At 38.2% G+C, this 18983-nt stretch overlaps 1 protein-coding gene across 2 annotated transcripts in view; it reads left to right on the forward strand.

Annotated features, from left to right (window-relative positions):
• TES (testin LIM domain protein) overlaps window positions 1–18983 on the forward strand; it is a 46253-nt gene that overhangs the window by 10335 nt on the left and 16935 nt on the right. For both annotated transcript variants that reach the window (XM_060632952.3, XM_060632951.3), the window contains one exon: window positions 14397–14482. In XM_060632952.3, coding sequence (XP_060488935.1) covers window positions 14397–14482 — 86 coding nt within the window. The remainder of the gene's footprint in view (window positions 1–14396; window positions 14483–18983) is intronic.

Consider the following 18983-nt stretch of genomic DNA (forward strand, 5'->3'; position numbering starts at 1 on the left):
ACTGTGCCAGGGGTGGCAGAATAGAAAATTAACTGAAGAGAAATTGGCAGAAATTAAAGAAAGGTGAGGGAGGTAAGACAGATTTTGATGGCTTAATATCCAAATTGCTTTTAAGATGTCCCAGGGAAAAACAATAGAGATGTTGTTTGTTAGTACTTTTCTCCTGGATCAAGATGAAGTCAAGGCAGAGGATGGGATCATCCTGTGGGCCACTGTTGCTCACTGCACTGAACACAGGGACTTTAGAGGGAGCAGAACAGACTTTGATGTCTCCAGACATAAGTTTGAATCCCTAGAAATTTGGACAAGTTTCTTAGTTTTCTTGGCTTCAGGAGAGCTTATCTATAAAACATGGATATTACTTCCTTTTTTGGTTATTGTATAACTAAATAAAGCATATCTTGTAAATACTTAGAATGGTGTTAGCAATTGCTTTATCAGTGTTAATTAAAAAAACATTTTTTTTTTTAGTGTTTATTTGTTCTTGAGAGAGACAGGGTGAGCGAGAGAGGGGCAGAGAGAGAGGGAGACACAGAAACCAAAGCAGGCTCCAAGCTCTGAGCTGTTAGCACAGACCTGCATGTGGGGCTCAAAATGTTAAATCATGACCTGAGCCGAAGTTGGATGCTTAACCAACTGAGCCACCCAGTGCCCCAATCAGTGTTAATTATTAATGTTGTTAATGTTCCCTGATCAGTTTTTTTTTTGTTTGTTTGTTTGTTTTAGTTAAGTAGACTTTGGCATCAATGAGTAAATGTTGGGAGAACCGAATTGCAGTGGTTATCAGCTTTACAATCCTGGATTCAGTTCTTTGCCCTGGCACTTACAAGCTGTGTGCATTTGGCAAAGTTACTTAACATTCTAAACCTCGGGATCTTGATCAGAAAACGGGTTACAATTATCTGCCTCACAGGGGTGTAAGGATGATTGAAATGAACATTTTAAAGCACAAAGTATGGTGCCTGAACAATAAATAGATGTATCATGATCATTATCAATAAATACAATCTAGAAAGAAGAAAATCCTGCATAGATCTTCAAACCATTTAATAAGCACCTGAATATATCATCAAGAATTTTATGACAGCACGCTCTCAGGATAAAATTGATACTTGGTGCTTTGTTGGACACAAAAAAATATCTAAAGTTCAATAATTGGGATGTATTATATTATTGCATTTAGTTTGTTTCCTTTTTGTAATTTTTAAATTTTGATTTTAATTTTTATAATAAAAGTAAATTTTTTTTAACGTTTTTTTTTTTGTTTTTTTTTTTGAGACAGAGACAGAGCATGAATGGGGGAGGGTCAGAGAGAGAGGGAGACACAGAATCCGAAACAGGCTCCAGGCTCTGAGCTGTCAGCACAGAGCCTGACGCAGGGCTCGAACTCATGGACCGTGAGATCATGACCTGAGCCGAAGTCGGACGCCTAACCAACTGAGCCACCCAGGCGCCCTAAAAGTAAATTTTTTTTTTAAATTTATTCATGTTTATTTATTTTTGAGAGAGAGAATGACAGAATACGAGTGGGGGAGGGGCAGAGAGGGAGATACAGAATCTGAAGCAGGCTCCAGGCTCAGAGCTGTCAGCATAGAGCCTGATACGGCTCGAACCCACAAATGGTGAGATCATGACCTGAGCTGAAGTTGGGCACTTAACTGGCTGAGCCACCTAGGCACCCCAAAAGTAAAGATTTTTTAAGTAATCGTTCCTAGTACTTGTTTGAGCAGGCACCATGTGCTAGTCACTATAGGAAAGATTCAAAGCTATATCAATGAGGCTCTCAGGAGGGGGCATTTGATTTAACATGACTAGGTATTATGTTTTCCTAAACAATCTTCCTCAGAGATTTTGTGATAAATTGCAAAAATAGCCACAATACTTTGCAACGCTTCCCATTAAAAAGTGGAATCTATTTTCCTACCTTTGACTCTGGGCCGCCAAAAAAGTATGGTAGCAGTGATGTTGTGTGTGCTCCAAGCTTGGACGTCAACAGGCCTTGTCTCCTTCTACTTTCATGGAACCTTGCTGCTACTATGGAGCTAGCCTACCCCAGCCTGCTGGGGGATCAAAGACCACATGTAACAGATGAAATACCTCAGCTGAGGCTCCTCTAGGCCAGCTGTCCCTAGTTGACCTGAAAAGTGACGGCAGATGCGGTGAACCTCGCTGAGACTAGAAAAACCATCCAGCTAAACCCAGTCCAAAGTGCCAAACTGGAAAAGCCATGAGCAGAATATTATGATCATAAACTTCAGAACGAATGGTTATTTTAAGCCAGTAGATTTAAGTACTGCTAGGCAGTCAATCATAATTTACACACCCTCTATTGTTAGAATGTAAGTCTTCTCAGCCTCCCACACTGAAAGCTACAGGAAGGGTCTTAGAAAAGGCTTTCTCACTCTGAGTTATCTTCATAGCTCTCTGTATGTGTGGGAAAAAAAAAAAAAAAAAAGAATCAGGACACTGTAGCTTCCCTGACATCACTGGTCACTTCAGAATAGGCTGTTTCTAATATAGTCAGATCTACATTTTATTTCTTTACTAATTGTTCTGTTTATCAAGATAAAGGAAACTTAAATTCATCTGCAACTGACATTTGATCCTAATTGTAAAAAGGTGGTATATGCATGTTTTGAAAGTGGTCTTTTTCCCCTGAACCCTAGACAAATTTAAAATGATGTCTGTGTACCTTTTGTAGCACAGAAATCTTTGGACTGTGGTCTAACTATAAAATAAAAAGCATGTGAATCCATACCATTTCTCTAATGGATCAAACATCAAAAACCAGTCAGGGGCGCCTGGGTGGGTCAGTCAGTTAAGCAACTGATTCTTAATTTCTGCTCAGGTCATAATCTCATGGTTTGTGGGATCGAGCCCCTCTGTGCTGACAGTGAGGAGCCTGCTTGGGATTCTCTCTCCTCCTGTCTCTACCCCTCCCCTGCACATGCTCGCTCACTCTCACTCTCTCTTTCAAAATACATAAACATTTTTAAAAAAGAAAAGAAAAAAATGGGTCAAAAATTAGTTAAGGCTCTTATGTTTACACAGAACACCACATGAACATAATTCTCTTGTTTTTCCAGAGTAAGGGATCGTGTGAAAAGACTATAGACAATAAGTAAATATGCATGCAGCATCTGGAATTAGGGTTTCCTACATCTCTCCCTGCCTTTCCCAGGTTCCGAGACCCCCAGTCTGTGCTGTTAGACTTTGTTTTTGTTCTAAAGGCCCCTGACGCCAATCCTGGGCAAAAGTAGAAAATGCGAATCCTGACATTTTGTACTTTTTATCCTCCCCACTCCTCGTTGCCATTCCTATGCCTTCTCTCCATTGGCCTTTACTTTCTGTGTTCCCTTGGATCCTCTGGCTTTCCTGGGCAGCCTCCTGGAATGGCGCTCTCAGCCAGTGCCACAAGCCTCCCCTTCTCTGCTCTGTGAGGACACACCTGCACTGCTCTCTCCCTGCCTGTGCTCTGATTAGATAAGCAGCTAGTGGCAATAAATAACACAAGTGCATAGTCATCTTCCCCACGCCCTCACTCATCTGTTATAACAGGTGACTCCTAAAGAAATGATACTCTAGCCTTTAGGCCTGGCAAAAATGATGCCAATATTCAAGTTTTAGGATATACAGAGTCTTAATAAAGGCCTCTCAATATACAGCTATGTGTGGGATACACTCTTTACAGTCAGCTGTTGAGGTAGTGACACAAGACCAAATTAGGATTGTTTGTTTGATCTAAATTCTTTCAAGGGACTACTACAGACGCCTTTTGGACTCAGATTTTTAAAATGCCTTTTATAGCTAATAACTGGGAAGCTTTGAGGGCTGTGTATAAAAGCACATGCCATTGCAGAGTCCTTCCAGGGAGCCGGAGCTCAGCCAATCCTGTTAAAAAACTATTTCAGCTGCAATCATAACCTATTAATTGTGACATTTTTATAGCCTGCATTGTCTTTCTCAAAGTAACGGATTGAGAGAAGGCCTTTTTTGAGTAGAGTCTACAAAGGAGGTATTCTACTGGTGAATATCTCAAGCAACTTCCTTTAAGCAATAGAATAGAAATAATTTGATAGTAGTCAGCTCGAAACATGTTTATAAGGAACCAGCATAAACTGAACAGACAATACATTTTTAAATCATTTGCTTACCTAAAATGAGTGTAGATTTTTTTAAAAACCTAAATTATTTTTTCCATAGTAAAACTGTGAGGATACATTGGGTTTCAATAGGTAAGCAGTACTAGAAAAATAGTTAGGAATTGCTGACTATAAATATTACCTAATTGGAATTAAGTAATTTGCATCCTGACATCACAAAGAAGGGCTATATATTTTTTTCTTTTACTTAATTCCATCACCAGATAGATTTATGTAATAGAACAAAGTTTATATAAATCTTTTTCCATTTTTAATGTGGAGGAGGACTATGGCATATTATAAAAACAGTGAATTTTTTGTCTTAAACATATTTTTGAAAATTTCTTGCTAATCAAACCTGATATTCTGTATTCTATTTTATGATTGTGTTCTAAAACACAAGAAATATGTGTGTATATATGTACTACGCAAGTGTGTACGTGTGCTGAGATTGATGGAAAATAAGACTGAGAGACTAAAAATCATATTCTACCCTGTCTTCCGGAAGACTGTTCCCTGGGCCTGACTGAGTAAATAGCTAACAGACTGAGAGGAATAAGAATATTTATATGTAAGGAGCAAAGCTCTGTGTTACTATGCCCATTTGATTGAAGAGACATTTAAATATTTGAAATGGAAAAAAATAAAGACAAGAGCGGTAGATAAGCACACCCTATACCCCTTCACTTTGTAATATGTCTGTCTCATCACAGATCACTTAGTCTTTGGATTTAAAATCAAAACAGAAAAGAGGTTGTGGAAGGAAGCTTCTAAGATGGCCACCATTGATTCCCAACTCCTAGAATTCATACTTTTGTCTTTTCCCCTCCCCTTGAGTGGGCCGGACCTGGTCAGTTGCTGCCAAAGAGTGTGACATGGCAGAAGTGATGGTATGTCCCTTCCGAGATTAAAGGCCACAGCTTCCATCTTGGGTGCTCTCACTCTCTCTGGGATCATTTGCGCTGGGAAAAACCAGCTGCCATGTCATGAGGCACCCCTGTGAGACAGCTTAAAAGTGTTTCTTGGCCCCAGTCAAGCTTTGCGATGCCTGCATCCCTGGCTGACCCTTGATTGCAATGTAGGAAGAGGCCCTGAGCCAGTCCACCTCATTAAGCCACTCCCAGCTGGCTGACTGTGAGATCATAAATGTTTATTTTCAGCCCCTAACTTTTGAGGGTAATTTGTAACCAATACAGAGATTTTCCATTATAAATGTAGAAATTTCGTGATTTGAAAAACATGACAAGTATTACTTCAGGTTTTGCCTCATTATATCACCACTGGGCATTATATGGAATCTTTTATATGATGTATAAATACATAACATAGCAAATAATTTTTAGTATTGATAAGTCTACATATTTTGAATAAAGATCTTTCAAGTTTGAGATTTAACTTTTTCATTTGTATTTCACTGTTTCTTTTTGTTTTTATTTTTCACTTTTATTTTTTCCAGGGGGTGATATAAAAATACTTTGGATTCATTGTTTCTTTTAAAACATTTTCTCTCTTGTTATACCATTGGAAGAATCCTATTTTGCATCAGGATCCTGGAGATTTTCCTTGACCCACACCCTATTCTTTTGAGGGTCCTCTTGCATGTGTGAATAATCACCTCAGGGCCTTTAGCGTTAGTGCAGCTGGTGTCCAGACATTCAGGTTCCTTGTCATCAGTCTCACATTTGTCTAAGAAGGAGGAGCTCCGGCTAGTGACGAATAGGCAGTCTTTGAGATCAAAACCTATTGTTCCAGAGGAGTTACAGATGAGGAATATTACTCATTTAAATTATTATTTGTCTTCAAACTCTCATTTTGGAGAAGAAAAAATGATGACTTTGTAGTTAAGAGCTCAGGATTTGGAGTTATAATTGCTAAGATTCAAATCTCACTTCTGCCACTTGCTAGCGGGGCAGTCTTAGACAAATTACTCAATCTGTCCAAGTCCCAGTTTCCTCGTGTGTGAAATTGGGAAGATTAACCTTTCCCATAGGTTGTCTTGTGAATTAAATGAAATGGTGTCTGTATTGTGCCTGGCAGTAGTAACATCTTAACAATTGGTGGTGGTAGAGGTATAAATACCACTGTCATTAAGTATAAAAAAATATATAATTAGAAATGTTTCAAGATATCATACCAGAACTAAAATTCGTTATTGATTTGTAGAAGAAAGCAGCAGGATCTACTTCTGATCTTGTCAAAAATTTACCATAATTACTGAAGTTGTACAGATGTCTTAGGCAATCTGCTGCATCTCAGACTGAAAATAGACAAATTGCTTTGGTGACAGTCCCTGTGTCACTTACTTGATACTGGTACTGCCTTAAGAAATGTAGGGACAGATTGAGTGGGAGTTATCTATTTAATTTATTAAAGTTCCAGGAAGACTGATACAGTACCTCCAGAATAGAATTTATTATAAACTATTTAGGCTGAAAGATCACTTGTTTCCTTTTCTCCTAATACAATAATCTGTGTGATGGTTTACTACTGTGTGCGAACAAAAAGATGTCACTCCATTTGGCTCACAGTGGATTTTATGATATAGATTCATGTAGGGCTCTGGCTTTGAAAGTTATGGCACTGAAAAACTGAAGGAATGTGGAAATGAATTGTGGAATCTACAGTGAAGAGTTTTATTCCCATCTGTAAGTGCTATTGACAGCTGAAGACTGTTAATTGATTATTCTATTCTTGAGCTATAATCCTTGGTGTCAAGTTAAAAATTATATTGATTTCTATTTTCAAAAAACTAATTTACTCTTTATCTAATCCAAGATCTTTCCATGTTCATGACCTACATTTAGGCATTAGTGGTTAAGAATGGGCCTTCTGCAATACAGCTGACCTGAGGCAGTTAACAATTCTCTGCTCCAGCTTTTCATCTGTATGAAAACGCACATAATAGTTAATAGTACTTCAGACTTTCATAGGTTTGCTGTGAGGATAAAATGAGATGATCCGTGTAAAAATCTTAGAACCATGCCTGGCAAAAACCACCCCTACCACAGCTTTCTTCTTCTTCTTCTTTTTTAAAAAAATTTTATTATTTTAATTTTTATTTTTTTGAAAAGCAATGGGAGTTCCTGGAGTAAAAGTATCATGTTAAAAGGTCATTAGATAATTAAGACCAGTATTAAATAAATAAATAAATAAATAAATAAATAAATAAATAAAACTTTCTGGCATTTCTGTCAAGCTCAGCCTCTATGACAAGCATCAGGAGTTCAAATATGAGCAAGAAACTTGTAGTCTAATGGGGTAAACTGATGTGTAAATAGTCATAGCATAGTGGAAAGGGACTAAATAATAGACTGATAGGAATTTAGAACTTGGCTGAGAATAGTCCAACAAGGGGATCACGCAGTAACTGATGTTTGGATTAGGTCTATAGAAAGTAGGATTTTGCCAGATGGAGGGGAAAGGGAATGAGATCCAGCAAAGGGAAAAGCTTTTCTGGAAGCAGAGGTTTGCAAGGGAGGTGTGGGTTGAAAACCAACTTTTCTGCAATGCTAAGGCATGTCGAATTCATTGAACTCATTGAATTCATTGAACTCATCTAACAAGTGGAATGTGGTGATCATCTTTAGGTTTTATTAAAATAATTTTGAGAGTGGCAATAGGATGCTTTCAAATGGAGTGGTCAGCTAGGAAAGTGTGGTCCCAGGCTGACCTGATAGAAGTTTGAACATTGAGCAGTGGAGTGGAGGTGAGGAAACAAAGCATGTAGTTCTTAGAGGACAGACCAGCGAGACTTGGAGCATAGTAAACATGGCTAGACAGAGATAAGGAGGACTCTGGGCCCCAGTTTGTGTGACTAGGTGAGTGGTGATGTCTCTTTCTTCATTCTTCCTCTTATGTATTTCAAACTTTAGTGAGAGATGCACAGTTTTTGTTCTTATAAGCAAAGAAAAAGATAGAGCAATTTTATTAGAAATGGTTAATAGTAGCTCTTAATCATAATAAATTATCTCTTTGTATTCTCATCTAAGAAATTTGCCAAACTATAAAAGCTGAAGGATACCTCTATTTTTATATTTAAGTCTGGGTTTCTGTGTAACCTAGCCTTTTTCTGGGGGTGGAGGTGGGTATTGCCATTGTTGACAGAGCTTGGAAAGCAGCCAAAGAACAAAAAATGGAAAACATTTTAAGTTTTTGTGTCACAAATTAATCAAAATGAATTGATTCAGGTGGGGAGAACCTCACAGATCACAGATCAGTTTTCTAAAAGAGCTATGTGCTGAGAGAGATCATTTTTTGGAAATGTAGTTCCTTTGTTCAGAATATTCATTTATATAAACAAGATCTAAAATGCTCTTTAAGAATATAATATGAATATATGTATATATATCATATGTGATAAGTAGGTAAATAGGCATGTACATGTACAGAGAGAGAGAATTTATGTATATTTCATATAATCTACCTTGGTCTGCTTCATTCCAAAATGATTAAAGAAGTCTTAGTAACACTTGCTTGTTTAGTAACCACATATGATTCTTTGCTCCGGAGGGAAATTTGGTTATGAAAACAGCATGAATCAGATGATCTCACCCTGAATGCTGCATAATATCTTCCAGATTCAAATTATCTCCAAATCAACTCAGACCATGTTTGAAATACCAGATGTTCCGTAACCTTCTTTCCTTTTTCTTTAAAGTATCTGACATGCAATAGCCTTTCCTGGGTCAGAAGGGTCACTTGAAATGTTGCCAACCTATCTGGTTACCTGAAATTATGAATACAGAGAAATTGATCTCATTTCTTATCCTAGAATACTAAGCAGGGGACAAGGGGTGTTTGGAGGCACAGATCATGGTAATGTAAGTTCTGGAGCCTATAGTTAAGGATATTTTAAAAATCTTACTTGTCTAGGACTAGCATTTCAGGATAAATACTATAGTCATTTTTATTTTTTCAGTTGATTTTGGTAGGTATTCCTAAAGCCTGACCATAGCTTTTCCAAATATAGTCAATCCAAAGGATCTGTTTTTTTGGACACTGAAGAAGAAAAATTAATCTGTCATATCCTTGTATTGACGCTGGCCAGAATGTGTTACTAAAATTATATGAAGTAAGTAGAGAGCTCTGGGACCTGTGTGCTTATGAAAAACATGTGTTTTTAGGCACCAAGTGTTGATTCTGCAGGGAATACCATATCACATTTGCTACTAAAATGATTACATGTAACAGAACTGTATCTCAGCTCTCAGAACTTAATTTTTTTGTTTCCTATATAAACAACTCCTCCACACTGAATTCCAAAGGATTCTGACCAATAAGAGGCAATGATCTATTAGCTTTCTCAAATGACTACTGTCTATTTAGTGTTTAGATGTTGAGCAGATGACTATGCCGAATAACCAACTCAGGTAAAGTTAATCTGAAACATGATTTACAGTCATAATTTTAGAATTAAAAAGTTTGTTAGAGTTAATCTAACTCAATCCCTTCATTTCATTATCCACATGAGGAAATCCAGAGAAGAAAATGACTTCTGAAATCCCTAGGCCTAGTAGTAACACCTGGGGACCAGACCACAGTTTTCCAACTCCCTTGAGTGCTCTTTCTACATTTTCACCGTTCTCTGTTTAGCCAAGTCGTTCTTGATCATTTCCTTAATACCTGGGATGACTAATTCTCACAACATACTACCTATGAGCACACATATCTTGGTGTTTATATTAGTCCAGGGATCTGGACTTCACTTTCTCAACAGCCAGGTTGCCAGCACTTTCTGGGCCCTCACTCCCCTGCACACACTCTGGGTGTCATCAAGTAACACCTTGTCTGTTCTTACCCCTCACCAAGAATTCTCAAGCGCGGACACCTGGGCAGAGAACAACCTATAAGATCTGGATGCCTGAGAGTAACCACCAAGGCTCTTGAGGAAAGAAGGATGCTAACCAGAGGGTTCAGCCTGTGCTAAGAATAAAGGGGAGGGAAGAAGTCTAGGCAGAAGAGTCCTGGGTCCTGCACTTCAGGGAATCCTCAATACAGAAGTGAAGGAGGGAGAGAAATTGGCTGAGCCCTTAGGGTAAATAGAGTTCCATACTCTTGCACTGGAAGAGCCAGGGAATCTCAGCTTCTGTGACCTCTGACCAAAAAGGTCTGGAATAGGAGAGAAACTGCTCGAGGCAGCTCTGGCTCTGAAACTCATTTTACTATAGAGTGGAATTTGTACACTTGCCTTCACGTGATATGTTTGACTTGGGAAGGGAAGGATAACAGATGCCTAGATGCCTAAGTTGTGGCAGAAACAGAAACGGAAGAAATTTGCCTCATACCAGTAGAAATATGTCTGCTCTGGTACAATTTTATCATATAAATTGGATTTAACAGGATTAGAGAACACATTGCATTCTAGATGTGGAACTAGGCACACACTAGAGTGTGAACCACATTTCTTTGTTATTAGTGGCACTATGCTTTTTTCTCCTAACAGAGGTTTATAAAGAGGGTAAGAATGTGGAAGAAGTTCTCACCCAGTAAGTGGCATGGGTTAGAGATCTTCATTGCTGGGAATCAAGCAGGTTTTTTTATACCTATATATTTATAGCTATAAAAATAATTTCTTTTAATGAAATTCCTCTAGGAAAACAAGTTCATTCCCAGTGTGAAACTTACTAATCATGATAGCTGCGGACAATGGTTTTAAAAACTAGGTGTCTTTTTTATTGTGGGTTTATTTTTAAGTAGAACTGCTTTCATTGAATTGTGGCAGGAGAGTGTATCATACTGCCATGATCTCATTCCACTCTCCTTCATGCTCCTGTTCCCTCTCTATGATACTTTCAGAGTCCTCTCACAACTTGCGTCTGAGTGTTTGGGGAAGATGAAAGTGTGTGTGTGTGGAGAGGTGGGAGGGAAACTTTCTTCAGGTGGTCATAAACCGTGGTAGGAGGAACCTGTATGGAGACTTAGCTGGCCTTCCAGGCAAGCCAGAGTGGGTGGAAGAACACGGGAGCAGTGCTTTCTGAGTTCTCCCGGCAGGCTGCAGAGCCATTTTCTCAGATTACTTCTTCTTTCAGAGTCAGGTGTTCTAATCTCCCTGAGGGGTCCCCTCTGTGGCTTGGCCAGCAGAGCTTGAGGGGTGGGTGCTCTTGCTCCCCAACTCCCCACCCAGTGCCTTTCTCTAGTGCTTCTTCCTTACCAGTCTCATCCTTGGAAGATTATTTTTTCCTTGGGAAAAGGAAAAGATGAGGTGAAAACAAAACCCCACTCTGCCTGTGGCAAGTCTGGTCCTATCACCTTTTGAGTGCTGTGAGGTGTCCCTGCTCTAACAATTCCCGCTTCTGCCACAGACCTTCGCATAACTGTCCCCTCACCTTGAATGTGCTTCCTCCCCCTCCCCTTCCCCTCCCCACTGAGTTAGGAGCCGCTCATCCTTTCAGCGCAGTTCAAGCAATATTTGTTCAAAACAGCCTTCCTAACCTTCCTGACAGATTCATATCTTCCCGATCTAGAGCGCTCAGGCACCTGCATTTGTAGCCCTTTCCCTTTAAACAGAGATGGGCCAGGAAATCTTTGGAAGCCGCAGGGAAGTTCCACCAAGGCACTGAGTGGAGGGCCTGCCACACATGGGGTGTGAGATCAGCGTGCTGTTGACTAGCTGCACAGCCAGGGCAGAACTGCTCTCTTGATTTTCCTTTCCCCGGCCTCTTACACCAGGGGGGATGCCCAGGCCTGTCCAGCAGTAAGAGCATGTGGGCCACTTTAAAAGACATGTTCATGAAACATCACCAGTTCTAATAATCCTAATAGATAAACTGATAACTATTTTAAGAGGAATAAAAAGCAGGTAGGAAGGAAACAATTTGGCCCTTTCCAATGCTGACTTTATGTTGGCAATGAACTACGCTGGGCCTTACTGTCATATCTCTGCTGACCAAGTAGGGTTCTGGTTATATTAGCTAAGCTTCCAAAATTCATTCAGAATTCGAGAACGAGATGGTATTTTTCCACTGTGCTTGCTGTATTTTATTAAGGCCAGTGTTGCTCAGACCAGGTGATTCAGATTTGAAGGCAGGTAAGAATTTGTTCATTATTAATTTAATTCCATATGTGTGTGCATATATCTGTCATGAGATAAATGTATTTCTTACTGTGAATGATGCACAGGAGAGTTTAGAAGCAGCTGATTTGAGCTAAGCTATGTGATTAAGTCTTAATAACGTCATCTTAATTTTCATGTGGGAGCAGAGTTTGGCAGGAGATGAATGGAACACCATATGAAGGAAATCCATACACCAGGTGGATTCAGGATTCTTAACTCTCCTGTAATGGAAAACTTGAAAGAGCTTGAAAAAGAATACACTTTTTTAGATTTGCTGTTCATTTTAGTCTGGATATCGTAATGGAGAAAATTCTTTAATTACATTCCTTACAAAAGACCAGAAAATTCAAATAATCCGTTCCTCTCTCTCTTTTGCTTAACCCATTTTACTTCCATAGTATGAGCTGTGATCACTAGCGACAAGGAAACAATTTAATTCCTTAAAATAATAATAATAATAAAGTGCCATCTAGTATTAAAGTATATAATTTCAACATCTTTTGAAAATTGGTAATGGGGGCATGGCAAACGTGATGAAATTTAGTTAATACTGGACAGTTTGAGATGGTCTGACTTAAAAGTAATGTGGGTTCCCCTGAGCAGCTGGGTAGATCTTCGTTACGGTAAGAGGATGTGGTCATTTTCTTCAGAGAAAAAAAGGAAGGGCTTCATCTAAACTTCAGGGCATGGTCAGACTGAGCTTTCAAGGAACAAATTACAGTGTGGTTTAGATTACGTAGCAAAAACACAACTTGGCAAAGTTACAAAAGGGTGCCATGGTAGAAAATCTATTGTTTGTCCAGCTTGAACTCTTACCCCAGGAACTAGCTGCTAAGGAATTTGTCGGGAGTCACTGATGTGATATTTAAAACAGAGTAGCCTGGTCGCTGGTGATTTGCCGATGGGATGATATAAAGTGGGCTGATCTTTAATATCAATAGTTGGGTAAAAGAGCTTACATTGCCTTCTTGGGTCCTTCCCTCATCTGCACTCTTTCCTCTTTTGTTTATTAAGTCATGTCTCAGTAAGTTCCCAAGGATTGTTGTTTATTGTGATTAAAAAATAGATTGTTATAATTAGGGCAGTAGTACACCCCCTCTATTCCCACCCCAGGCATAAAAGCACAGGCTTTGGTGTCAGAAAGACCTGGACTCAGATCACTTCTCTACCATTTATTTACATGTTGGTCTTAAGCAAGTTCTGTAACCTTCCTGAATTTCAGTTGTCATCTCTAAAATAGAGGATAATATTGCTTATGAGATTTTATAAGGTTTTGATAAGTGCTTACCTCTATTCCTTGCATTCAACATATGTTATTGCTATTATACTTATAAATAATAACATTTTGAATATACTAAATATAGAAATAATGAACAAAATTGACCATATGTTAATAAAATAAATGAATAATAAATAATAAATGAAATAAAATTATTTGAATCATAATTCCTAAAGTCTTTTTTATATTCCTTGTTTGCTAAAAAAAATATGTCATTTGGGGACAGGCTTGCTTCCCAAGCTCTGGCTCTTCAACTCCCTGTTCCTATTGCATACAGGGCATTTAGTGACCAAAGAAATAAATTCATGACTTTTTGCAACTTGCAGTATTTGTAGTCCTCTAAACAGTTGTATTCTGATGCTTTTCCTTTCATGAAAAAATCAGTAAGAATACAAGGTATGTTGGGTAGGTATTTGGAGTCCCCATATCCATACCTAAGTGTCCTCATTGACCAAACAATGTGATACTCATAAAAGATTTGTTTGAAACTTCTATCAACAGGACTGGTCATATGTGGAATTTAAGAATCAAAACAGATAAACGTAGGGGAAGAGAAGCAAAATTAAGATAAATACAGAGAGGGAGACAAACCATAAGAGACTCTTAAATGCAGAGAACAAACTGAGGGTTGCTGGAGCAGTATTGGGTGGGGGAAATGGGCTAAATGGGTAATGGGCATTAAGGAGGACACTTGTTGGGGTGAGCACCGGGTGTTATATGTAAGTGATGAATCAGTAAATTCTATTCCTGAAGTCATTATTACGCTATGTGTTAGCTAACTTGGATTTAAATTTTAAGAAATCTTAAAAATTTTTAATTAAAAAAAAAAAACAGGAGTGGTTAGTAGAATTAGAAGGACAGTTTATTGAATTTTTCAGATTTTTAAAAAATGTTATAACACACATTGTTTTCTACTTAACAGATGGGCTTAGGTCATGAGCAAGGATTTGGAGCTCCCTGTTTAAAATGCAAAGAAAAATGTGAAGGATTCGAACTACACTTCTGGAGGTAATGTTTTGAAAATGACAGCCACATTAGTAATTTCTGCTCTTTGGCACTGCTTCCTCAGACAGTGGAGATCTCTTATAAATTCTCTAGCATGGTTGTTAAGTTGTAGATCTGTCATATTCTTTTCTAAAAAATAAAGGCTAAAGCTATTCTGTTTTCCTACCATTAAGTGTGACTGAGCTAATTGGACCATTGTAACTATATTTGAAATTGTTTATTTGCTGTCCTTCAGATTTCCTATGAGTCTAGAATACTGAATTTATGTCTCTTTCCTGAGTGGCAGATAAGTTTATGGTAATCTTCTAGGACTGTTTATTAATTATAATTCTTTTCTTAAAAATTGATAACTTTGCACATTTTACCTATATATTTGCAATAAACAATAAATATGATTAAGCACTCATGTGCTGGTTGTCAGGACATAGACTGGTATCTAAGGACTCTTCGAAATTTTTAGCTTTAACACTTGAATTAAAAAAATAATTCATTGCCATCATTGGCTTGTATCAAGTTCAAATATATGGAGGACAAATGTTGGTGGATCAAAATGTGAATTTTGTGTAGATCTTATTTACATATTTTAAAGTAATAGTGTATGTTATATAAACCTAAAAATTGGTATTTTAAACCTGTTCTTATGAAGAATGTAAATTTTGTTCATCAATGGCTGTCAAGACTATAATGGTAGTTGATCTAAGTCTGTTCAAATTAGAATCAGCACATCATTGTTAGAAGAAAAACGTTAAAGTGATCAACTATACATTATTAGGATGTCAGATGCCTGGTTAGAATAAATCTTACTCGAGAACAATTTCTGTGCTGCATATTTCCATGGAAAACTCCCTAGAATAAAAAATTTCATCAGCTATTGGGATTGTGTACAATGTAAGTTATAGGAGAATATAAACAATTAAAATTTGAGATATTAGGTTCTTTTAAAAGCTACTTTATTTAGCAAGTTTTAGGAAACAACGGCAGTTGTTTCAAATAATGAAGGTAGTGGAAACCTCAGCCCGTGCAGAAATGATGGTACAGTTCTTTATTTGTAGGGAGCTCAAATTTTTCAGGGAGTTTTTTAATTACAAGACTTTCATGGCTCTTCCCTGTGCCACCTTTTTAAGGGACATAGAAGTTAGGCAACATGTCTGTTGTGGTTTTGAAACGTTAAGTCACTAGACACAAAATAGTTTTCATGGACTAGAATATTTCAGCTCCTGATGTGCACACCATTCAGTGGTGCTCGCAGTGGGCTGTGGAGAGAGTTGCAGTGCCCTCTGCTGGGCATGGTTCTAACTGTACAATCTTTAAAAATCTTAAAAAATCTTTAAAAACCTTTTTAGTTTGACCATACAGTTGCCAAAAACTGCTAATGAGATTTTTAAAGCTCATTCCTAAGTGATAGCATCTTTTCTCTAAAGCAGAAGGTTGGTTTAGAGTAATTATTGTTTGCGCTATATTATTTTTTTATTACAGATCACTATAATCTGAGATTTTCAGATTTAAAAAAATGTCAGAGAAGAGCAGATTTCTGTGGCATGAAAATCACTTTTTAATTTTAATTTTTTTCATTTACTTACCTTGATAGACTCTGAGAATCTGTTAAGAGCCATAAAGGACTATGGTTTTGCCACAGCCTCCAACCTAGCTTGAGTTTATATGCTTCATCCAGGTGATATTACTTAGTAAATCCGTCTTCTTCCTGGCATGAATCTGGACACATCTCTCCCTCAGAATTCTTGGTAATTCTCTGAATTTTTCACCACAGCTGGAAGGCTGGAGGGCAGGTGCTTTTGACCTCCAGATAGCCATTTTCAGTATAGTCTTTGAAGTAAAAGTCTGGTTGTCTTGAGTGTAATGAAGATCCCAGGTCTGGTCCAAGGCCACAGACTGCTGTGACTGCAGTGGACAGGGAGTCCCAGGATCCTGTCCACTTAGCTTCCTCCTCTATCTTCATGGTAACCCTTGACTTCTAGGACTCTAAGGGCTTCATGGGGCACATTGTGAAAATCAGAGCTAAATTATTCTCCACATTTTACCAGCCTGACTTCTATTCAGCCACAAGAATGGTCTTGAAAATAGATACTGTTGTGTACTTCCCAATAGCTTAAGAACCCTCACTGCTTTCTACTCCTGCTTGCTTGTCCAGTCTCCTCTCCCACTTCTCTTCCAAGTAGCCTCTGTTTTAACTGCTGAGATATATGCTGCTCCCTGGAATTTGTGTGTTTTTTGGTATGTTTCCGTCAGCTAGAAAAACCCTACATTTCACTATGATGAAACAAAAGTCCTTCCTATTCTTCAAGTCTCTGTCAAGCATTACCTCTGAGAACTCTTCCTTGATCCCTGTATTAGCTCAGGTTTCCAGAGCAAAATACCATAGACTGGGTGGCTTAAACAACAGATATTAATTGTCTTCTAGTTCTGGAGACCAGAAGTTCAAGAAGTTCAGTATCGGCATGGTTGGGTTCTGGTAAGAAACCTCTTCCTGGTTTGCAGATGGCCAGCTTCTCTCTGTGTCCTCACATGTCCTTTTCTCTGTGCATGCATATGGAGAGAGAAAGATATCTTCTCTCTTCTTCTTGAAGGCCTCCAGTCCTATCAGATTAGGACCCGACTCTTATGACCTCATTTAACTTTATCTTCTAAAAGCTCTATCTACAAATACAGTCACATGGAGGGTTAGAGCTACAACATATGAATTTGGGGGGACACAATTCAGTCCTTATCACCCTCTTCCTACTTCTGCATACCCCCAAGTAAAGGGTCATTTTTGGCCTTGGCACCTTATATATTTGTAGGAGCCAGCAAATAAACAAGACCTTACTGTCTTCATCATTCAGATTTCCTGTTGGCATCTTCCATTGCTGGGGACAAGGTAGCCCACTGCTGCAGTCCTTAGGGGTCAGCCTCCTATAGCATGGCCCAGGGTACCATGCAGAAGGGTGCGGAATGAATGTAGAGAGTGAATGGAAGAGATTCAGTAGGCATGGCTGCCTGTCAAGGTGTGTCACAACAGTTATAAAAAACTAAAAATAAATTCTTAAACTTATGGAAGTTTAGAGTAAAACTTGGAACTCAGTTAGCCAAACCTCATTTTATAGATCAATGACCTAAAACCCAAGGAAGTTAAAATGACTTATTTGAGCCTGTTAATTATTAATAAGAAATATAATTTATAAAAATTTCCTATGTGTCACATGCTAATAAGCACTTGTAATGATTTTCTATGCTGCACAACAAATTACTCCAAATTAGCAGGTTAAAACAACACCTGTTAATTGACTAAACATCCATTTATGCGTTAGGTCAGAAGTCAAGGCAGGCTTAACTGGATGCTCTGCTTAGGATTTCAAAAGGCTGAAATCAAGGTTTTGGCCAGATTGAGGTCTAATCTGGAAATTGGGAGAAGAATCTGCTTCCAGACTCATTTGTAATGTTGGTAGAATTCATTTCCTTCATTTCCTGTGGTTGTAGGCATGAGGTCCCTGTTTATTTGCTGGCTGTCAGTCAGGGGCTGTTCCCAGCTTTTAGAAGCCACTCACATTCCTTGGCACATGGCCATCTCTGTCTTCAAAGTCAATAATGTGCTTGGAATCCTTTCTGTGCCTTAAATCTCTCCGACTTCCTCTTCTGCTCCCAGCCAGAGAAAACTTACGTTTTTTAAGGGCTCATGTGATGAGATTTGGCACACCTAGATAATTTCTCTTTGCCATACCATAGTAACATAATCATGAGATTAACACCAGAGAATGCAGGTCATAGGGGCTGTCTTAAACTTCTGCTTATCATAGCACTTTACGTACTTGGTTGTTACTAATCTTCATACTATCCTTTGGGATAAGTGATAGTATTCCCATTTTATATATGAGAAATCAAACACTTAGGGAAGTTAAATGACTTACCAAAGGCAAGGCTTATAGGTGGCAGAGCTAGAATTTGGACTCAAAGCTTGCCAAAACCTTCCTCCTCACCATCTCTCTAGACAGCAGAACAGAAACTAGAACCCATGTTTACACGCTCATGACCAGTGAACTTTGGACTGCAGCAGGCTCTCTTCTCTACAGTGTGGTGCTTTTGTGACATATATGTCTTTTTTGGACAATGATGCTTTATCTGTGAGCACTCTCTTTCTTCACTCCATCAATAATTACAAAACTAGGGGAAAATAAAAGGTTGAGGATGCCTGATACTTACCAAATAAGAGCTATACTATCTTCTGGACACACTGTCAAGTAAAAGTAATATTTAGAGCTAACAAATATTTATGAAATGTTAAGATGCAAACCCAAGATTTCAAGTTTATAATCAATTATTTCATATGAAAGTATAGTAATATTATTTGGAATAATAGATCATTTATTACATAAGCAATAAAATTATTCTTTTGTCTTATCTTCCATAAATCCATCTAATAAAACAGTAGCATCTTAAAAGAAAAATGTTACTTGAATATAGCATACATCTGTTCAGAGAATTTCCGATTGGCTTAGGGCTGGCTGAAAAC

Source organism: Panthera onca, chromosome A2 (genome assembly GCF_046562875.1).
Source record: "Panthera onca isolate mPanOnc1 chromosome A2, mPanOnc1 haplotype 2, whole genome shotgun sequence".
Classification (NCBI taxonomy): domain Eukaryota; kingdom Metazoa; phylum Chordata; class Mammalia; order Carnivora; family Felidae; genus Panthera; species Panthera onca.